At 38.7% G+C, this 23360-nt stretch overlaps 2 protein-coding genes and 1 non-coding gene across 7 annotated transcripts in view; 2 read left to right on the top strand and 1 right to left on the bottom strand.

Moving 5' to 3' along the window:
• The window catches only part of Lpxn (leupaxin), a 38998-nt gene extending 33357 nt beyond the window's left edge, over positions 1-5641 (bottom strand). Inside the window, exon 1 of one of the 2 annotated variants that reach the window (XM_026781727.1) lies at positions 5500-5641. Coding sequence is in view for 1 of the 2 variants with exons in the window: in XM_026781726.1 (XP_026637527.1) it covers positions 4639-4717 (79 nt within the window). In the remaining variant the exon portion in view is untranslated. Of the gene's footprint in view, positions 1-4638; positions 4972-5499 lie in introns of those variants that run through there. The other variant, XM_026781726.1, reaches the window with a different exon arrangement.
• On the top strand, positions 176-302 carry LOC113456574. Its single transcript, XR_003377339.1, has one exon. It is a non-coding gene; the product is annotated as a small nucleolar RNA SNORA40 (small nucleolar RNA).
• Positions 5642-6613: 972 nt separating the features above from the next.
• Positions 6614-23360, top strand: part of Zfp91 (ZFP91 zinc finger protein) — a 30418-nt gene continuing 13671 nt past the window's right edge. For 2 of the 4 annotated variants that reach the window (XM_005351995.2, XM_013348067.2), the window contains exons 1-5: positions 6615-7091; positions 11392-11420; positions 20909-21115; positions 21357-21393; positions 21961-22062. In XM_005351995.2, the coding sequence (XP_005352052.1) occupies positions 6748-7091; positions 11392-11420; positions 20909-21115; positions 21357-21393; positions 21961-22062 (719 nt within the window). In that variant the 5' untranslated portion in view covers positions 6615-6747. Of the gene's footprint in view, positions 7092-11391; positions 11421-20908; positions 21116-21356; positions 21394-21960; positions 22063-23360 lie in introns of all 4 variants that reach the window. The other 2 variants (XM_026781160.1, XM_005351996.2) reach the window with 2 other exon arrangements.

Raw genomic sequence — 23360 nt, 5'->3', positions numbered from 1 at the left:
AACTGAACTGGACTAGCTAATCTATTTAGGCCAGACTGTTCAACAAATAAACAAGAGAAAAAAAAGACAGCAGAGGTACATATATAATAAAAGAGACCAAGGAGACATGTAACTAATTTTAATTTAGGTCATAACTTTAATTTAAAAATTAGATCAATCAATAATACTGATTGATAGTATTTGTGTGAGATTTTGCCAAACTTGTGATCAAAGCTTAAAGGCAAGTGCAAAAATAAATCCTCTTTGGCAATTCAGAATTCAGTACTCAGCATGAGTTTTACATGCATAAGACAAATGATCAAAAAATGAAATTTAAAAAATTTAAAAAATATTTAACACTGCATAGCCAATAATATTAAATGCTAGCATTTTAGGAATGTGAAATAACATTAAAGTGACTTCAATTAATTTTAGGTGTGATAATTTTATTTCATGATATTGAGGAACCAACATTATTAGCTATTGTGGGTGTGGTACTGTTAATATGGTTGTTTCTATAAATATATACATTTTATGTAGTATATTAAGGCTGAAATATTTACAGATAAGAAATTTAATGTTTGAAATTTCTTGAAAATGATGTGAAATAAGATTGTCAAGAGCTAATGATTGTTGAAACTGAGAAGGCTTAGATTTCATTAAAATATTTTCTTTATTTCTGTATATTTTTAAATTCTTTACAATGAAAGGGTTTTGGAAAACAAAACTACAAAGCAAAAGTTTTATCTTAATTTTATTAATTCTGAACTCTGGATTTCAGAATTCCAATATTTTATTCTCTACCTGTTAAAACAGAATCATTCTCTTTTCTATTTTCTAAGCTTTGATCTAATCAAAATTCAAAGGCTTTCCTGGATTAATAGAATCAATCTATACTAAAGAGTATGAGACAGGAGTATCATTCAGCAAAAATATGAAGTAATCTTTAGAAGCATCTGCTCGCCAAATCTATTAAAACTCTCCTCTCAGCTCCTGAGTTAAGAGGAGTCTCACTTCCTATTTCCAATGAGTGCACATTTCACCAATACCCCGAGTCTACTCATTCTGCTTCATGCAGAGTCTACAATTTAAATTGGATGACTAATTTTGGTGTGACTAATATAAGATACTGGGGCGAGTGAAATGGACTGAAAACTGCCGCTCATCTTCCTAGTCCTTGACCTGCGGAGTTAAATATCAACTTTCACCCACAAGTGAAGTCTTCTGTGGGTCTCCACAGGTTATAATGATCTCATCCCTAAATTGCAAAGATTTAGGTAAAACCTAGGTGAAGGCATGCTACTAACATCCAAAGCAGTACTGGAGAGAGAGAGGATTTGCCCACCTGAGTCAACCTGTCCTTGACACAATTTCTACAGAAGTAGAAAGAAAATTTGGGGGTAGCTAATTTGTTAAGGCAGGGTCTTGCTCTAGTCGAAGCAAACCTGAACTAGCTCCAGCCCAGGTTGGTCCTCAAACTCTGGGCAGTTCTCCGAACTAACCTCCCCATTGCTCAGATCACAGGTGTAAGCTCTTGTGCCTGGCAGATACTTTCTGCCTTGTGTTTTGTTGGTTTTTTGAGACGGGGCCTCACTATATAGCCCTAGCTGACCCAGAACTTACAATGGAAACCAGTCTAGCCTCAAATTCATAGAAATCTAACTGCTTCTGCTTCTCACGTCTGGCTTTTTGAGATAGGCTCTTACATAGTCTAGGCTGGTCTCAAATTTTCTAATAGCCAAATATAGCCTTAAGCTTCAGAGCTTCCTGCTTCCACCTCTGAGCTGGGATTCCAGGGAAGCAGCGCCACACACCATGCAGATGGTGACATTTTGAAGAGACTGCTGATGTGTGACCATTAGCAGTCCATTGACTTGTAGCTAACTGAATCACCTACACAGTTGGCTTTCAAAACCGCATACTTTCTATATTCACATTTAGATTTCCCTAAACAACTATCGTCCTCAGAATACAGAAAAGTATACTTTAAAAAAATGTTATTACTCCATTGGCTACCAAGGCAAACACACTTCTAGCATAGGAGAACAACTCGTAAAATTGTCATTAATTCAGATGCTCCTGAAGGTGAGCAGGGTATTTTGTTTTTCTTTATTTAAAGAAAAAAGTAATACTTATATTAACATATTTTGTTTCCCCTGTATTAGTTCTTTTAACTTTTTTAACTAAATTTGAGTAAAATTTAATATCCATAAAACAAAGCAAAATAAGATCCCCTCTGAAAACAAAATGGTAAAACTCCATGGAGAAATGCAAATTCCCTCAATACCCACACAAGATATGCTTGCGGTAAATTCTCAGAGAATAAATAACCAATATTATATAGAAAAAGAATCTGGATTCTACACCAAATATATAGCTTTTGCCAGTCTCAAAATACACTTTCTTGCCAAAAAAAAAATTGGCATTTACTAAACACCCCCTTTTTTTCCATAATTAATTTCTCTCCCCTTCTTCCTTTGTCTGTTTCTCTAGCCTTAAAAGTATAATCTAAATAATTCTTTATAAGCAAAATGTACACGCTATGAATTTTATTACTGGCAGTTTTTGCAAAGCTACAAACACTGTACAAAAGCTGTATTGAATAAATACAGCTTGAAAAGAGGTGAAAGTTAGTAGCTTCATGTTAAGGATGCTGTAAACAAAGAAGTGAATGAATGAATATTGCCAAAGTGTATGACATGAGTCCCAAGGAGGCAGATTTACAGTTCCAGAGCTTTGAAATCTGTGATTTCTCTGGGCATGGTTAGCTGTTGACACTTTCACCATTGCTTTCATGACCTAAGAGTTGAAAAACAGGACTGCATTTCTGGCCAAGTAATCTGCTCCTTCAAGATTTCTCTAAACAAAAAGCCAACAAGAGCCATTACAGTGCGGATACCTCTGTAGTCTAACCTATAGAGAAATGAAAGCGTCTGGCCTTTCTGCAGCCTCTACAGACTCTTTCCTCTGCACTGTTATCTTACTGCTCTTCCCCTCTACTCTCCCGTTTTCTTCTTTGTCCTTTCCCTCCTTCTCTTCACTTATTCCCAACTTTCTTTCCTTTTTCTTCCAAAATCGTATTTTCACCATCACCGAGATCTGGAACCACACTATGATCTCCAGTAGCTGCCAAGAGGGGAAGCACTTTCAATTACTTTTCCTTCTAAAAGTGCTTCTCTGGGTGTCTGTTCTGTGGTTAGCTCTCAACTATCTGCCTCTGCAAGCAGAGACCCCATAGTTCCCCCAACAATCAGAGTTCCTCCTGCCTCATGCTTGTTCGAACTGAGGACAGAAGTGAAAACAAATCTTTTAACACTGTCCTCAGTTCAGCTAGAACACACCTCATCACACATGGGGATGGATGAGAACCAAGTCGACACTTCCTTAGAGCATCTTCAAAAGCCCCTCACTCACCCAGCTCTTCCATTGTCTTACACCCACCGCCGGCGCTCCAGCCCTGAAGACTGTGAACTGCTTCAGTGTGTGGTGAAGAAGGGGACCACAACGGAACTGAAGAAGCCAGGGCAAAGCAGCTTCTATGACCCTTTTTGGTTCCTGTATTTGCTTAGCACTTCCTCACTTTTGATTTGTCAAATTTTTTCTTTTCTTTTCTATTAGCTCAGTTTTTTAAAATAGTGCTGACAGAGAAAGGCAAGTTGTGCAAGACCGAGGTTTTCATGCTACATTGGTCAGAGTGGTTAGAGACTTTAAGTTGATGTTTCAAAGTTTACAACACATACCACATACAAGGCCTTACTTTTTCCAAGTTCAAGTATCCCACAGCCCACTGCCAACCCCCTCCCCCCCCCCGCCAAAACTAAAGGACCATGGAAGCATGGCTCCTTCCTTAAAATTTTTGATTAGACAGCACCAACTGCATTTCACGTTCTCTATTTTCTTATTCAGAAGTCATGAATTATAAGTTGTAACTGCTGTATGTATGTGCTTACAAAAATCTTAAACGCTTACATGTGTTTAACTCTCAAACTGTAATTTAAAAACTTTTTAAAATTACATTTATTTTTGTGTGTGTGTCTGTTGACACTCATGAGTTGTGGGAATCAATTTTCTCCTTCTACCACCTGAGTCCCACAGACCAAACTCATCAGACTTGTCAGCAAAGTGCCTTCATTGGCTGAGCAATCCACCAGCTCAGATTACAAATTCTTTAAAGTTGTACAGAAGCGGGTTCACTTTTGAGTTCTCTAGTACTGGATTATATAGTTATCCAAAATGCAAACATCTACAGGCGAAGGAAGAATCAATCCAGAAGATTTAAGATACTAGGTACTAAAATCTGAATTATCCAAAATCCCAGTTCAGTTCACATAGCCTTGTAACAATTTCTTCAAAAAATGAGCCAGGTCAACTTTTCATTTTATCCCTGTGTCTTAGTTTATCTCAAAAGGAAGAAAGCATTTAAAACAGGCCCACCTTGGGAAGACAGTACATAAAGAACTATAATTATGGTCCTGTGAAGTAGGTTTTGTCCTGGTTTCACCAGTAGTGAAACAGGCACAAGGAATAGTAACTGGCTAAAAGAACAGAATAAAGTGATAGCCTTGCTACTTGTTATATAAACCAGTTTTAACTCAGTATGTTCTCTTTCATCTACAGCACAGTGAGCATTTCTTAAAGGAATGCCAGTCGCTCTCCTACCTCTTTTTAAGGGGCTTGGTTTTTGTATTTTTTTGTATAAGCAGCCATTGGATGTCAGTGCTGTTCCAAACGTGCTCATTGCAAATACAGCTTGAAAATGCGCTCCTACTCAATACTGTCCATTTTTACAACAGAAGATGACACTAGTCCTTTGAAAGAGTCAAAGACTCAATACAGACTATAAAACATTTGCTTTATCTGTGTGGCAAGTGGGCCAAATGCTAGAAAGGACAATGGATTTTACTGCATGTTTGCCGTTTAATGACTAAAGTAAAAATCGGAATTACATCTCCAAACTTTGTATCTTCATCTTCTTGTGAAGACTTTAACTGGGGATGTTTCCATTTGCAAGGGGTAAAGAGTCCCCTCAAGTTGTTCTCCGATTACAATGTATAAAAAGGAAACTAAGAAAAAAAAAAAAAAAGGAAACTAAGGACTGCAAACAATGTATAAAACGGAAGAAATGCCGACACAATGTATGAGAGGGAAACCAACACAAGAGGCCGAGAATCCCCACTGCGGCTTAACAAATGGAAACCCCCTCTCCGCCCCCCTTTACCCATCAGGAAGGTACTTAGTTGCACACGCTAGACAAAACCAGCTATTCTGACTCTGCTTCCTGTGCTGCAGAAACATCTACAAACCGCAAAGGCGTGCAGCGTTCAGGCGGAGAACACGACAGACCACCAGCTTCTCCGCATAAATCACTGGGAGTCACGCTAACCCTCTCTCTCCCCAGCTCAAGGACCACAGTCAGCGCCAGCCAGTCCGTGCTGCCCAGTTCCAGCTAGGAAACAACCTTCCAATTCGTCCCTACGGGGTTTATTGAAATTCAAGTGGCAGAAGCCGAACGTCCCTGACCTCCAGGGTCTCACGGCTGAGAGGGTCAAGGCAAGATGGAGGAATGACAGCAGGTCGCAGAGGAGACGAAGTAGGGACTGTGACGAGGGCACTTCGAAGAGCTTACACAGACGCCAGTTTAACAGAGTGAAGGAGACTGCCCTCTCCGGAAACCCTAGCCAGTAATTGACTCAATATTTGTGCCAGTTGTACGCAGGCGTTGAGGCCTGGCCCGGAAGCAGTGCCTCTCTGGGACGTAAAACGTAAACTCTCCGGAGTGTGACTAGCAAACTACGTTTCCCGTGGTGAATCGGGCAAAAACTCCCAGACTTCCCTCGGCCTCTAGTTTCCTATCTTTTCCTTGGAAGCACAGACTAATGAGGACTTCGTCTCCCAGAATGCCGCGGGCTAAGTTAGCCCTGCGCATGCGCGGCCCGACTATCCCGCGCTGTTCCCTTAACCCCGCCTCCAGCCTACCGCCGCCATTTTTTCAGAGACTTTCATCCGGCAACGGACGGGGCCTTTTTTTCTTAAAGGAGAAGCGGCAACTCAAATAATTTACCCCTTCTCCCCGCGAGAGCCGGCGGCGCTGGGGACAGAAAGGCCAGAGCAGGAAGGTGGGGGTCCTGGTGGAGGCGGGACCACGTCCCGGCCGCTTGTTAGCCTAGCGAGAGCCCCCGAGGAGGCAGGGGCGCCTCTGGGAGGCAGGTGCGCGCGCAGCCGCCGGGGGGGTGATGCGCGCGAAGCGGGCCGAGGTCCGTTTTGTCCTCTCCGCGCCCCGCGCCCGCCCTGCCCTTCCCACCGCCCCTAGCTGGGGCTGAACGCCCGGGGCGGGGGAAAGGTCACTTTGGGATTGTCGCGAGAAGCAGCCGTTTAACGGTGAGAACGGGCGCGCGGGGAAGGAAACCTCGCGCTCTCCCTCGGAGCCGTTTCCTGATTGGTTGAAGGGAGGGGTGGGGGAGGGCACTGAGTGCGCTACACTGAGTCCGAGACCGTGAGGGGCGGGGCCCGGAGGCCGATCCTCCTTCCGGATTGGTCCATTGCTTGCCTCTGCGGGTGCGCGGGTGCGCGCCGCCGGCGGTCGCGGGCTTGAGTGGCAGGGGGCGCGGGTGGGGGGGGGAGCGCCCTGGGAGGGGCGGGGGGAGAGAGGTGCTTGGGAGTGAGAGGGAGCGGGACTCTCCGGGAGCCTAGGGGGGCGGGGGGAGCTGCGCCGCGGGCGCCGCCGCCTCCGCCGCCTGGGACGCAGGGGTGGGGGACGGACGAGCCCCGATGCCGGGGGAGACGGAGGAGCCGCGATCCCCGCAGCAGCAGGACCAGGAAGGGGGCCAGGCAGCGGCGGCCGACGCAGCTTCGGACGAGCCCCGGCCCGGCGTGGCGGCGGCGGCGGCGGCGCCTGCAGGGACCGCGAGCAGCCGCGTTCTGAGGGGAGGTCGGGACCGCGGCCGGGCCGCTGCGGCCGCCGCCGCCGCCGCTGTGTCCCGCCGGAGGAAGGCCGAGTATCCCCGCCGGCGGAGGAGCAGCCCCAGCAACAGGCCTCCCGACGCCCCGGGGCAGCAGCTCGCGGCCGCGAAGCCCCCGTCTCCTGCTCAGGGCAAGAAGAGTCCGCGACTCCAGTGAGTAACTGTCTTTGAGGCTTTGGGGAAGACCCCCCTCTGATCCTCGCTACCCTCCCGGCTCCCGTAGCACCCGCTCCACGTGACACCCCGCTTGCTCTGCCCCCTGCCGGCTCGGCACGCCAGATGTCACGCCGCTGGCGGCCGTCCGCAGCCTGTGGCCGGCAGCCCACGCCCGAAGTCACTCTGTAGGCTGCATGCCCTCTGCCTCCTCAGTCCTCTGGCTTTTGCGCCCCCTTTGTCAGCCTATGGCTTCCAGTCTTCCCACAGCACCATTCTAGCCCTGGAGAGTGTTTTTGCCCGACCTTATTAACTAGCTTGCCAACCACTTAAAAATGTCCCCTTTCTCGTCCCCCTAAATCGTCACGTTCATTTTTGTCCTCAGGATGAAAACTTGCTGTGCCAATTTTACATAACCAAACTAGATGTGTAGTACTTTTTCTTTATGCCTAGATTCTGACGTAGGTACTTCATTCTTAAAATTTGATCTGAATTACTACTTTGAACTAATAGAGGCCCTTAGCAGATGGCCAGGAGCTTAAATATTTTAAATTGATCATTAGAGTTAAAAATAGTTAAATACATGAGTTTTATAAGTTACACGTTTTAATCAAATTAGCTATTCACTGTTAGCAATTTTATGATTTACAAATGAGAAAGGGGGCAGAGAAAATCAAAGGGCAGGGATTTTTTTCTGTTTCAGATAACCAGCAACCTTCCAGTAGAGTACAAATCAAGTAGGGCTTGACTTACCTTGGACTGGGAACATTTATAAAGCTTAAAAACAGTCCTATTTCAAAATTAAATTACAAATTTCTGATTACAAATTTTTAAACTGAATTAAGAGTTGTAACTGCTGTATGTACGTGCTTACAAAAATCTTAAACGCGTATATGTATTTAACTCACAAACTTGAAAAAATGTAAATCATTAATTCTAATTGAGCATAAATTTCGTAGACAAATTCTTTACGTGTATCTTGGTTTCTTCATCTATGCGCAGTTATACTGGGGGAGGTATAAGTTTCAGAACTTGAGTTTGTGTGTATTAAATACATTGTGGAACCATTTCACACAGTGTCCCACACAGTAAAATACCGAATTCAATCTGCTGTGTTGAAAAGTGGTGCCCTATCAGAGACAGTACTTTGTACTGGTGTTTTTGTGTCGGTTTTGTAAAGTTGCGTGCTTTTCTATTATCTTACTTAAACAAGTATTTTAGATTTTTTTAACGTGGCACTTGAGAGTAAAGTAATTGAATCAAATTAAATTATATGTGGAGTAGTGTCTTACTTTTTCCTGTGTGGTAGAAGTGCTGATGGACATTTTGAATCCCACAATATAATGAATTGTGGAAGCAGTTGATCTGGGATGACTATGATTGCTTGCTTGGTTGGTTTTTGATCACAGTGTTTGTTGTGGAGGGGAAGAGGCAATCTTAATCTTCCTTCTCATCTAGTACTATACATAGTTAGAATGATCTTTACATTCTTTTGCCTTCAGACTTATCCCTTGGTCGTGTATTTAAGATTATACAATTTTACATTCTTAAAAATGAATTTTCATTTTTATTGCACATTTTACTTATTCAGTGGCTTACACGTCAGAGAAATCACAACACAGTTTCATCTCCACAGTTCTTGTTTGAAAAGTAACTGGGACTAGTATTCTAACTCCTTTAAGCATTAGAAAATTAAATTAGACCTGGCCTTGTCTTCAAGGACCTTGCTGAGGAAGGGAACGTTGATTAGCACTCATTAAACTCGGTTTGCAGATGGTCAGTGACATCATTGTTTTTGAACTCACTTTTCTATTTAATCCTTTGAGACATGCAGTTTTGAGGGTCGGTGTACTGAACTCTGACCTTAATTAATCTCTTCCAAATGAAATAACATTTAAAAAGGAGATAAGAAATTTAATCTTTCTGTTAATTTGTTCCTTTTAGATCTTTCCCTCCCTAGTTACTTTTTCATCCATTTTTCATATTCCTGCTTTTTTGCCTACAAAATCCTATGGAATTGGGTATTGACCTGTATTTCTTTCTCCCAATTAGAAACAAAAAAATGTACAAAATTGTTTAAAATATCAAAAACATAGATTTGGATCAACTAAAACGTGTATTACTAAATTATAGTGGGAAAAAAGCTTGGACTTGATGTTCAGACTGTAAATGTGATCTGTCAGCTTTTACTACTCTGGCTAAGTGACCCTGAACAAGTCACCACATCTTGAGAGCTGTTCCTCAGGAGCTCTACAGCTGAATAATGGGTTATACATTCATAAACTTGAATGTATAACAACTTAATTCACATCAAAGTTTTTGAGAATTAAGATAATACAGTTTCAGTGAGTATGTTCTGGAGGGAGGCATCAAGTTAAATGCTAGTTTCATACACAAATTACCTAAATGGCTAGCAGTTAGTAATTTAAATTCAATTTGTACAAAATTTGTGTTCATGTTAAGAATTAAGCTCATCGTTCTCTCTGTTTTAGCTGTGATTCTTGTTTTAATTGTGGATATGCTTCTAGAAGCATGTGGTGGTACAATAAGTCTAAGAATATGATTTTTATCCTTTGACTTATTTCTTACATGTTTTATTTTTCCTTTTTGATGTGTTTCTTTGTGAGGTTTTCTGCTTGTTTAATTGCTTGAAGATGGGGCATCACTATGTATCCCTTGCCTGGAACTTTGTATGTATACCATACTGTACCTCCTTGTGACAGATTTGTCGGTCGTCTACTGCTTCTCAAGTGCTTTGATAAAAGTCATGCATCACCCTGCCTGACTTTTCTGTTTTTAATGAATTAAAATATCGATGTGCAAACAGTGAAACCAAATTTGTCTCCTAGGATAGGAGGCAAAATATCTTTATTCTATAACATAAAATTGAATATCTGTGTATTCCAAATTTTAAAACTCTTTAACAAATAAGTCTTGAAACTTAAAATGTAGTTGTTGCATAGCCTTTTTAAACAACGCCTTGAATATTTTTGGAAGTCTTCTTTAGGTTCAGATGAATGACACATGAAGAGAGTTGTTTTACTCTTTTGGTGTATGGAGTTCAGAGTTCTTTGTGGAGTTATTTTGACAAAAGTAAAATAGTAATCTGTACTTTTTTTTGCTGTGTTTGCTTGAAGGGTTGTGGATAGTGAGGTGAATATTCTGAATAGACAAACACAAGCTTTTTGTTTCTAGAAGACTTCAGTTGCACAGCACTGGAATCTTGAGTGGTCAGGAATCTGGGGGGAGGTTAGAATGATTGTAGAAACATTGAACTATTTGAAAAACACCTCAGGCATCCAGCAGGTGTGTTTTTAGTGCTCCATTTCCTAAAGTAAAGGTGGTTCACAATACTTGTCAATGGTGAAGTTTATGACAACTAAAGTCATCATAATACGCTTTTAAAAATGAGGCACAATGACAACTCTTCTTTCACAAAACATCTTTTAATTGCATTAACTTCATTTGCAGCCTTTATGCTGCTAGATACTATGTGGTATCTTTATAATACAAATAGGAAGCCAGTTTACTTCTGAGTTTGGAGAAGAGTTACGGAATTCAAAATACTGCATTTCCAGTTACATGTCTTAGAAGCTATCCCAAATTAAAATCATGGAGGTCACTTTGTATTTTAAGTCAGTAGGCTTATAACTTTTTGAGCTTTTTGCTTGCATTTAATTTGTAATATGTAAGTAATATTTGAGATGTGTACATATTGCCGTTTTAGAAATTTTTATTGGATTCAGTGGTCAAGTTTAGGGACTGTTAAAATTACATTTTATTAGTAGGATTGTTCAGTAAATACAAAGTAGGAAAAGTGGTATAATAAAATAAAACATCAGTATTTATCAGAGGAAGTTACTGGCATCTATCTTACCATCCTTGCTACATCTCCCTACCTACCTTCTGTTTTAGACAGAAGTGTTTTTGAGCACATCTCAGATGTTGTCATTTCAGTACATATATAAAATAAGGACATTCATTTTTTTCAGATACCACTTTTAATAAAATTGGTAAAATTTTCCTTGTTTTTTTATGAATAAAGCAATTATTTCAAATGATATTCTGTTTCTGTGCTATTGGTTATATCCATATAAAAAACTTGACTTCCTCAGTTACAGTGTTATAGTATATACAGTATAGATAGGTTATTTCTACCACTGCTGAAAGTTAGGCTCTGCTTTAACCATATTGTAGATGCTTTCTGTATTATTCTGGAGATGAATCTAAAATAAATACTTGTGTTTTAAAGACATGCACAGAATTACTCATCTAACGTTTGACTCTTGATTTCTTTCAGGTGCATAGAAAAAATAGCAATTGATAAAGGTAAGACTCATTGTTTTGGCATATAGATAGCACTGTCTTGTAGTCTATTAGAAAAGACACTGCACTTCAGCCTAATTATTCAGTGCTTTCCATTCAAAGGTTACTTTAGGCTGTAGACCTGCTGAAAGAGTTCGATTTTCTTTAGATGACACCGCAAGCAGATTTGGAAAATATAATGTCTTTGAATTTAGAAACTCAATAATGGGTTATAATTTAAAAACCACTCTAATTTTTAAAGCTAGCCATTTATTAAGAAGTAACAAAATTACATGTAATAATAGTAAAGTATAGGTAAATCTTGATAACTGGTAGACTCATAGTTTAAAGAATGTGGAAAGTATGCTAAGATTTTACCATGGTAAATAATTGAAAAAAATCATTAAGTCATTTAAATCTGTTTACAGTTTAGCAAATGAAATACAGGTGTTGATGTTGAATGTAGATTTCTGCTTATCTAGATTATAAAAGGAAGCAAATGTTTCATTTTTAATATGAAACTTCATTCTGATTTTGCAAATTGAGTTATTAAAATGCCTCTGTACTGTTATGACAATTTTTCCTTTTTTCTAATCTTTAGTTGTGATCTTTGAATTTAAATTCTAAGCTGGACAAAATAACTCCTTAATTGTATTTCATTTCTTGTTTGTACTTTGTACTTTTGATCTCGTCTAACATGGACAATTTTCAGCTCCTGGAATTAACTTAATTTGTAGAATTAACTAGTGAGTTTTTAAGGTCCAATTATACATTGCTATATTTGGTGGAGAGACAACCCCATTATGTTGCCCAAGCTAGCCTAACTCAGAATCTTCTTGATTTAGCTTATTGCTAAAGTGTGTGTGACATTTATTATATCTGCAATTTCTTAAGTGACCTTTTTTTCTATTCTTTGTAAAGTATGCATTGCAACTATTTAAGTTACATTCAAACATTGGATGTTTATGCTATTTGAACTTACGACAGTGTGGTTAGGAGCCAGTAACTTGAATTGGTGATTTCTTCATCAAGTTCTTTTCACAAGTTTCTTTCTCTGATTCTTGGAATGTAAAGCTAATATCTGATATACAGGTAGAAGAAGACATTGTTTTATCTAGCAAGGTTCTTGTTACTATGTGGAAAGTCTGTGTTCCTTACTCAGAAATCACCTTGGAGCTCTTACTCTGTGGGGAAGTGCAGATAAGTAATGGGTACAAGGCTAGTTCTCATTTTTTAAAAAAAGGTTTTAAAGGCAGTTGTTTTTATTAGAGCTGAAAATATAGTTTTCTTGAAGAAAATTTTTGAAGTACTGTGGGAATTATTTTTTCTTGAGTTTTTTAATCTGGAAGTTCCAGCATGGTGGGTAGCTGTGCAGGTGGGGGAAGATGAAAACAGGATTTCTGTAGCTTGTCCTGTCACTAGCTCTTGAACTGACAGAGATCCACCTGCCTCTGCCTCCTGAGTGCTGGGATGAAAGGCGTGTGCCCCCGCCTGACAGGTCTGGAAATTTTCATTTCAAACTCCTATCTCTCCTCCATGTCTTCACTAATCTAATGTCGGTTCAGTTTAAAAAAAGGAAGCTTGTATTTTCTGCTCACCTGCTGGTTTCATTGATCCTAAACGCTCAACTTGTCGCCTAGCTGTTTATTTGTTGATTCTGTTTATAACTTTGCCTCTATAAAACTTTATAAACCTAGTTTTCTTTATTGTGTTATCTTTTGCTTTATAAGTAGTAATAATAATCTTGCTAGACAAAAGTGATCAACACTTGTATATAGTACTTCTGGCTGGTATTTGCAGTACAAGCTTTACATTCCAAGAATCAGAAAGGAAACTTGGCAAAGAAGTCACCAGTTTATCCCCCAAAATTTGACAAATTAGACTGCAATAATTTATCATTTCTTGGCTGAACTATTTTCTGTTTTTAGTTTTTTGAGAAACCTCTTTACCAGTTTTCAGATTAGCTTGTAGTGTGGTATTCTTTTTTCTCGATCATCACTAACACATAACAGTTCTTTTTGATACTAGTTTTAAGTTTGAGCTGATAATTTTATTCTGAGTTTATCAGTATTTATAACTGTAGGGGTTTTGTTTAGTGTTTGTAGATGGCTCAAACTTGTAAACTCTAGCACTCATATGTATGGCTTAGAAAGATTGCCACAAATTCCAGGCCAACCTGAGCTACAAAGTAGGAGCCTTGTCTCCAGCAAATAAGAACAACAAAAAGTAAATGTAAATTACATAATTTAATACATCATATCCTTTAGGAAAAAGGAAATTGTCATTTACAGATAGAAGTAGAGAACATTACATGAAATTAGCCAGACTGAGAAAGAAAAATGTTGCAGTATTTACTTAAATGTTACATGAGTTGTAAATTATTCTGTTACACAAGTAGCAGAGTGGTTACTAGAGACTAAGGTGAAAGGGGGTCTGTTATGATAGGGTACAGGTTTTGCTTAGAATCCAGGAGTACATTTCATTGTACTGTACTTTAGCACAATAAGTAAAAACGTAATATACATTTCAAGATTGTTAAAGTCATTCTTAGTGTTATTCTTACATAAATGGCAAATTAGTAAGCTGGCAATTATGTTAATTTGCTTAATTGAAACTTTATAATATAAACACATTTTGTGCATGCTTTGAGCATAACTTCTAAGTTTCTCCAGCTTAGCTAGCAATCACCAAAGACTGAGACAAAAGAGCAGCAACCACAAGGATTCACCTTCATGTGTTCCTTGTAGAGTGGATTCGCTTCCTCCTCGATCTTACTGCAGAAAGCTACACTTAGAGGAGTTTTTAGTATTCACAGACTCTGGAGAGTAGTGGCATAGGCACAGGTCACATGCACGTTAGCATAGTAAGGGAGAGGAGAGAAAGCAACAAGCAGGGGCTATTGAAGACTAGGGCAGGCGTGACCCAGACGTTCATGGTACTGCAGGCCTTCAGAGACACCTGGAGATTTTATTCGTGGCTACACTCTTAAGGCATTTGGATGTGGTATTAAAAATTGGAAACTGGCCTGGCAGTGGTAGTGCACTCCTTTAATCCCAGCATTTAGGAGACAGAGGCAGGTGGATCTCTGATTTTGAGGCCAACCTGATCTACATAGTTCCAGGACAGCGAGGGTCGCAGAGAAACACTTTCTCTAAAAACAGACAAAAAAAGAAGATTGATAGTTGAATGAGCCTTGCCTCCTTTATTATAATGCTAAGAATGCATTTGAAGTAGGTGCTGGGACAAGGTTAAATTAGAAGCATTTACTATATCACTAAGTGTAATTACTTGTCAGTTAAAAATTAATTTTGAGAAACTGAGGATCAACCAGCAAGGTAGAAATCAAGTTGTTGATTTTAGACTTTTTAATCTAAATTCTAGACTGGAAATTTGGGGTTTCTGGTACAGTTTTGAGATTGAATTTCTTCCCAAAACCTAAGTCTTAAAGTCTTTCAACTGATGTAGATTGGCGTTCAGGCTGACAACTAGGCACCACAGAACAAGCATATTAGTATTAAGAGTTAACAACCATGAAACTTCGGTTCTTTGCTGGATATGATAAATGTTTGTGTTTGTACATTTTGGCCATAATGAATTGTGATAGTTATTTCAGTATAAGCATTTGTTTTATTAAATCCCTGTTTTCATGTTTTGACATGTGACTTGGTTTTGCCAGGGTAAAATTCCTGAGAAAACAGGTTACAAAAAATGAAAGATTTATTTGAACTCCTTGCTTCAGAAGTTTCCATTCATTGCCATTTGGCCTGTTTCTGGACCTGTAGTGAGGCACAGTTATTTTCCCCTTTTTATTAAAAATACATTCTTTTCTTATACAATATATCCTGATTACAATTTCCCTGCCCTCTACTCCTCCTTATTCCTCCCTATCTTCCCTCCTATTCATATCCATTCCCTTTCTGTCTCATTAGAAAAGAACAGGTGTCTAAGAGATAACAACCAAATTCAACAAAATAAAACTACGATCATCACATCAAAGTTGGGCAAGGCAAACCAACAGAAGGAAAAGAACCCCATGAGAAGTCACAAGAATCAGATACACGATCGTTCACACACCCCATAAAAATACTTAAGTTATTAAACTGAAAGCTATAATAATATATATTTTAAGAGACCTGTGCATATCCATGTCAGGCCTGTGCTTGCTGCTTCAGTCCCTGTGAGTTCATAGTTCCTTTGATTTAGGGGGCCCTTGTTCTCTTGGTGTCCTCTTTTCTCTCTGACTCTTAAACACTTTCTGCCTCTCCTTCCAGAGGTTCTCTGAGCTCTGAGGAGAGGAATTTAATGGAGACATCCCATGTAGATCTGTGTTCCAATATCTGTCTCTCTATGTAATGTGTGGCTGTGGGTCTCTATATGTGTTCCTGTATGCTGTGGGAGGAGACTTCTCTGCTGATAGCTCAGTAAGGCACTGGTCTGAATATAGCAGAATATCATTAGGAAGTCATTTTATTGTTACCCTTTTTTTTAAAAGACCAATAGTATTTAGTTTTACCCTAGATCATTGGGCTATCTAATACCTTGGTCACCCAAGCAGTATTGGGTATGTTCCATCTCGCAGAGTGGATCTTAAGTCCAAGCAGACATTGGTTGATTATTTTCACAAGATTTGTGCCACCATTGACCAAGCATAATTTTACAGGCAGGAAACTGTTACAGATCAAAGGTTTTATGGTTAGGTTGATGTTTACATTTTTCTTGGTAGCCTGCAGAATGCCTTCCCAAACAAAGATACTAGAACATAGGGGTAAAGGTTCTATGTAAGTACCAGCTCATCTTTTCCATGCTCAATGAGTTATGTGGAAGTTGTCTTCGGGACAGGGGTGTTACTGTCAGTTTAAGGAGAGCAATCTATTGTCTTGTCAACAGATTAGATTGTTTGGGGATTTCCGTGGGATCCCTTTCTACCACATTCAATTGGATGTAATCCAATGTCAATAGTGGAAGCTTCATTTGGTGACAAGAAATGGCTAGTTGGGATTCTATCTACCTCGTATTTAGAGACTTCATTTGGATTGCTCACATATATTTTGGGAAGTTTCCCCTGCACCAGATTTCCATACTACACCTCAAATGCCCCTCAAATCTAGCTGTGTCTCCCCTGCATTCCTTTTCTCAGCACATCTCTCCTGCTCCCCCCCCGATCCTCCCATTCTCATCCCCCACTCCCACCATCAATCCACCCATAAGATTTCCTTCTCCCAGGGAGATATATGTGTTCCCCCTAGACTTAACTTCTGGATCTAATGACTGTAGCTTGGTTATCATTCAGTTAATGGCTAATATCCACAGATAAGTGAATATATACAGTATTTATCTTTCTAAGTCTGGGTTACCTCTGGATGTTTTTTTCTAGTTCCATTTGCCTGCAGATTTCATGATGGCATGCTTTTTGTTTTTTCAAGACAGGATTTCTCTGTGTAACTTATGCTATAGACCAGGCTGACCTCAAACTCACAGAGAGCCGCCTACCTCTGCCTCTTGAGTACTGGAATTAAAAGTATGCACCACTGCCACCCAGCAATGGCATACTTTTCAAGAGCTGAGTAATACTCCATCCTGTAAACTTTTTTATCTAGTCCTCTATTGAGGGACATCAACAAACATTGTTTCAAGTTTCTGGCTATTATAAATAGAATAGCAGTGAACATAGTTGAGCAAATGTCCTTATGGTAGGATGCTGTCTCATATGGGTACTGGATCTTGAGGTAGAACAATTCCCAGTTTTCTGAGAAGTCACCGTATTGATTTCCATAGTGGCTGTACATGTTTGCAATCCCACCAGCAATGTATGAGTATTCTTCTTACTCCACATCCTTGCCAATATGAGCTGTCATTTGCAATATTGATCTTAGCCATAATGATGCTGTAATGTAATCTCAAAATAGTTTTGATTTTCACTTCCCTGATTGGTTAAGAATATTGAATATTTCTTTGTTTCTCAACCACTTGAGTTTCTTCTATTGAGAATTCTGTGTTTAGTTCTGTACCCCATTTTTTTTTATTAGTCATTTGGTTTTTTTAGATCAAGGTTCTTGAGTTCTTTATTATTGGGTATTAGTCCTCTCTTAGATGTGGAGTTGGTAAGAATTTTTTCCTTCTATGGGTTGCCACTATATTACAGTGAAGGAAAAACTGCTTTATAGCAATCAGAAGGAAAGCCCACTTCCTAACAGTTCACTAAGCCATGAATTCATCTGTGGATTAATCTGATGATAGAGCTCTTGTGATTCTGTCACTTCTGAAGGCTCAGCACTGAAGCTGTTGAAACTCAGACTTAGTTTTAAGTACCCAAGCTTTGGGGGAGGTCATTATATCCAATCATTACATGAACTAGGAACTGTTGACTCATATATATAATTTGGTGTTGTTTTGAGAATTTTCTGTTTTCCTGCCCAGTCTTATGTCTGTTTGCATATACAACAGTTCTAGTTTCTCTGAATTCTCTTTAACACACTTTTCTTTTTTATAACCATCCTAGTCAGTATGAAATTATGGTCTCATCAGGCTTTTGATTTGCCTTTCATTAATGACTGCTGTTGAGTATCTTTACATATGGTTTTTGTTTTGGGGTGGGTTTTTTTAAGCTTGTTTATCTTTAATGAAATGCTTATTCATATCTTTTGCTTATGTTTCTGGTTATATGCCTCTTTAAAATGAAAGATAAGTTTTATATGCTTAAAGTATTGTAGCAAATGTAATTTGTAAATCTCTCCCATTCTATAAACCATCTTCACTGTGAATTTTTAAAGTGTTAGGTCTTTCACATACATATATACGTATATATATATATGATCCATTTTGAATTAAATTTTAAGAGCTAAGAATCTAGCTTCCTAATCTTTGTATATACTGTTTTCCCATTAACATTTGTTGAAGAGAATGTCCATTCCCACTAGCTTTTTTGCACATAGATGGATAGATTTATTGCTAAAGTTTCAATTCAGTTTATTGGCTATTATGTTTAGTCTTTTACCGGTACTGGTTCCTGTGACCTCTAATAGCTTTTGAAGTTCTGAAAAAGTCTTCCAAGTTTGTTCTTGTTTCAATAGTTTTGGCTACTCCTCGGTCTCTAGATTTTTCATATGCATTTTAGGATCAGGTTAACAGAATCTGGATTTTTACAGATATGTTGTTTGTGCATCTGTTTTGGAAAGATTATTTTCTTAGCAATATTTTTTCTTTTAAAAGGGGAAGCATTTTCTGAATTTCCTTTGGGGCTTGTTCAGTTGGTGATATATTTTAAGGCAGAATTGTATTTATTGATTTTTCTATTCTATACCTTTCTGAATTTATTACAAGAGGAGATATCGATCAATATGAATATAAGGTCATTTAATCTGCAGATGATAAAGGAATTTTGTCGTCATCCCCAGTTTGGATGTTGCCTTTATTTTTCTTTGTTTTCCTTTCCCTAATTGTTGAGGCTTGAATTTCTAGTAGACTATTAAATAGAAGTAAAGAGGTCATCCATGACTTTCTACTTAGGTAGAAGACTTATTTTTGCAACCGAGTATGCTTAGGGGAGTATGTGTGCTTTTGTTAGTTTATCTATGTTGAAATGATTTTATTCGTTTTACTGATACATATTTTATTTTGAATATCAAAACCATATATTGATTCTCTTAAATATGCCATAGCATTTGGTTTATAGGAAATATCGATTGGTATGTAGAGGATTTTTTTGGTTTTTTGTTTGTTTTTGCTTTGGTGTTAGGGTGATGCTGACATCATAATATTATTGAAGTGATCTATTTAATATTTTTGAAAGTCTGGAGGTTTATTTTGTTTTGAAATATTTGTTAGGATTAACTACTAAGTTGTGAGCCTAGATTTTTGTATTTGGGATGGTTGAAGCTAGAACAACATGTGAAGATATTTCAGTAGGAGAATTAATGTTGCAAAAGATGACACTTGTCACCACTGGGCTCAGAATACAAAGCATGATCTATAAAGATTATCCTTGGGCCTTCCACTCTAATAGAATTGCTTTTACTAATAACCTAACATCTGTGTTCAAGTGCCTGTTTTCTTGAAACCTTGCCGTGGTCATACAGTGTGTTGTCATACATTTGTATAAATATCAGAATGTACTGCTCTGTTGATGTCATTATAAATGGGTTAAGATTTTTGTTTGTATGTTTGAAAGCCGTATGCCATATTTTTTTTGTATTTGTATATATACACACACACACCTCTGTATTTAATTAAGGTTGCTTGCATGAATGTTGGGACAAGGGCAATTTACAGAGACATTGACAGCTTAGAGAAAGGTGAAATCTTACGTTGAAGACCCCAGTCTTAGGCAAATAACTACAACCACTGGCTTTTTATGAGTGCAGGTGCCATGTCAGATTCAGAACATAGCATTTTACAACACAGTCTCCCATATTTTGATTCTTACATACTTCCCTCCCTTCCCTGAATGGGTAGTGTAGATGTCCTGGACAGTGCTGAGCACTCAACAGTCACTTATTCTCAGAATTTTGATCAGTTAAGAATCTCTATATTAACTTACTACTCAATCAAGGCTGAGAAAGCACTAATCACTAGATGTAAACATAAATGAAAACAATGTGACATTATGTCTGGTTAGGGAAACAACAGTAATAGGTTTTCCCTCCGAGAGCATATCCCACCTCCCTACCAACTGGGATTTTTGACGAAGTTATTCCTAACAGACATGAATTTTCTCTGATGGAATGAGCCTCAAATCCAGTTTAGAAAGTAATAGATCACCCCTATAACAGTCATGCCACTTTTATACAAATGGATAGATACATCTTGCCTGGCAGTATTGTAGAATGCAGGATTCACAATTAGATGAGACTGATGACTTTCCCAACAGTGTGCATAGCACCTCTCAGCCCTGTAAAGTTGAGTGTCCAATTCAGTTCCAGCTTGATTTTTGTCTTGCAACCAAAGTATATGGTCTCTTCTGCAGTAGGTTCTGACCATTCAGTTCTGGTGAGCAATTTGCCATTGGGTTTGTTTGTCTGTTTTTTATACTCTCACTAGTTTGAATTCATGATCCTTCTTCTATCTCAGTCTGAATGATGGAGTATAAGAACACGACCTACCACAGTTGTCGTATACTATCGCTGTGATGAAGTACCATGACGGGGCAAACTTTTTCAGAGGTTTAGCCCATTGTTGTCATGGTGGAGAGGGTGGTGGCATATAGGCAGACATGATGCTGGAGAAGTAACTGAGAACTCTACATCCAGATCTGCAGGCAGAGAGCTACTGGACTTGGCTTGAGCATATGAAACCCCAAAGCCTGTCCACCCACCAGTGACACACTTCCTCCTACAAGGCCATACCAACCCCAACAAGGTCACACTCCATGATAATGAAACATTCAAATATATGAACCTGTAGGGGCGAAGTAAAGATCCATTTTATTTCAGTGTTGTCTTGATTTTATTTTAATTAGACGTATAAGTGTGGTTATTTCACTATTTAGCTGAAACTTGAATTATGTTTTCTTCTAGATCCCAAGGAAGAGAAAGAAGATGATTCTATCCTCCCTCAGGAAGTTTCCATTTCTGCAACTAGGCCTAGCCGAGGCTGGCGCAGTAGTAGCAGGACATCTATTTCTCGCCTGCGAGACACTGAGAATACTCGGAGCTCTAGGTCCAAGACTAGTTCGTTGCAACTCGTCTGCAAGTCAGAACCAATTACAGATCAACTTGAATATGGTACGATGTAAATATAATATGGTTACTCAAATACCTGATTGGTTCTTTAACCTTAAATGTAATGCTGAATATCTTAATTTCGGGGGACAGGTGGTAATGTAGGTAGGATTTGTTTTGGGTACATTGTAGATACTCTCCATTTACAGAGCTCCTTCATACAGTGATTTTACTTAATTTTTGGGTATGAAAAGAAAATATCTCATGTGTGTGTGTCTCAATAAATTTTGGTTTAATTTTCTAGAAGTTCGAGAAGAACCTCTGTCTCCCGGTGGCATTAGGTATAACGTTTATTTCATACTTATATCTTGAATACTCAATTGTATTAAATGATTGAGACTTTTTATTTGATAGAATGTTGAACTGTTATTTTCATTTTTAATATATCACACTTAATATTCCATATCTGATTTTAAATGGACCATAAAACATTAGGAGACTTAGTTTCCTAATTCCAAAGGCATGTTTTGAGTATCTTCTCTGGTTATTCTCTTTTGGGCACAGAAATATAAGTGCCTTGCCAGTGTCTTTCATAGTACTTTGGTAGTTTAATGTTGGTTAAGTCTTTTGTGATACAACACATCAGACAGTTACAACTGAATTACAAAGTCAGTTGTCTAAGTCTTCATACTATTGGGCAGTTATTTAATTTTTTACTTAAAATTTTGTAGTATATCTTATTTATATAGTCTGAGTTTTAAGTATATTGTTTAGGATGTAGTCTAATCAGGTCATAAGGTTGAACATTTTAGATGATGTGGATTTTTGGTGGTATATAAGTATTCTAATTCACTCCTAATTAGATAATCCTTGGAATCAGAATTTATTATTTGTTTGTTTATTTATAGTAGTGATGAGGAAGAGGAGGAGGAAGAGATGTTAATCAGTGAAGAGGAAATACCATTCAAAGATGACCCAAGAGATGAGACCTACAAGCCCCATCTTGAAAGGCATGTTTGAAATTTTACTGTATGTGCTAGTGAAAAACACATAAGAATACACGGTTGGATATGTTTGTTTTATTTTTGTCCCAAGATTAAATGAACATGGAAATAATTTCAGTGATTGTTTTGCAACTCTAGCATTTTACTCTCTCATAGAACCTTCTTTGATCTATTGAATTTTAATATTAACTATACCATTTAGTAGAAGTGTGCATGTTTTAATAAGGTTTTCTGGAGTGTTTAAAGTTGTTTCACTTCTCTTTGCAGCTATAGTGAGATTTGGTTTTTGTATGCTTTGGCCTGCCTTAGTTTGCATTACTGTTGCTATGATGACCAAAAGCAAATTGGAGGGAAAGGGTTTAGACTTACTCTTCTACACATATTGACCACCACTGTAGGAAGTTAGGACAGGAAGGGACTCAAGAAGGGTGAACCTGGAGGCAGGGACTGACGCAGAGACTATGAGGACCCTGCTTTCTGGCCCCCTCAGCCTGCCTCTTACAGACTGCATCCATACCACTGGCCCGGGGTTGTCACATTCACAATGGCCTAGATTCTCCCCACAAGAATCACTAATTAATCCAGGCTTTACCTATAGCCTGATCTTTTTTTTTTTTTAATTTTCTTTTGTTGATATTTATTGAGCTCTAGATTTTTCCCTTCTCCCCTCCCTACTTCAATCCTTCCCCAAGGTCTCCATGCTCCCAATTTACTTAGGAGATCTTGTCTTTTTCTACTTTCTACTTTACATGTACATAATATCTATGAAAGTCTCTCTTAGTGTCTGCAGTGTTGTCTAAATTCTTTGGGATTGTGGTTTGTAGGCTGGCTTTCTTCACTTTATGTAAATGTACCACATTTTCCTTATCAATTCTTCAGTCAAGGGGCATTTAGGTTGTTTCCAGGTTCTGGCTATGTCAAACAAAGCTGCTACGAACATAATTGAGCACATGTCCTTGTGGCACGATTGGGCATCCTTTGGATATATACCCAAAAGTGGTATTACTGAGTCTTGAGGAAGGTTGTTTCCTAATTTTCGGAGAAATCGCCACACTGACATCCAAAGGGGTTGTACCAGCTTGCACTCTTACTAGCAAAGCAGAAGTGTTCTCTTTACCCCACAACCTCTCCAGCATAAGTTGTCATCAGTGTTTTTGATTTTGGCCATTCATACAGGTGTAAGATGGAATCTCAGAGGTGTTTCGATTTGCATTTCTCTGATGATGACTAAGGATGTTGAACATTTTCTTAAGTGTCTTTCAGCCATTTTAGATTCCTCTGTTGAGAGTTCTCTGTTTAGGTCT

This window comes from Microtus ochrogaster, chromosome 8, assembly GCF_000317375.1.
Source record: "Microtus ochrogaster isolate Prairie Vole_2 chromosome 8, MicOch1.0, whole genome shotgun sequence".
Taxonomy (NCBI): Eukaryota; Metazoa; Chordata; class Mammalia; order Rodentia; family Cricetidae; genus Microtus; species Microtus ochrogaster.
This window is presented reverse-complemented; position numbering and strand designations above follow the sequence as displayed.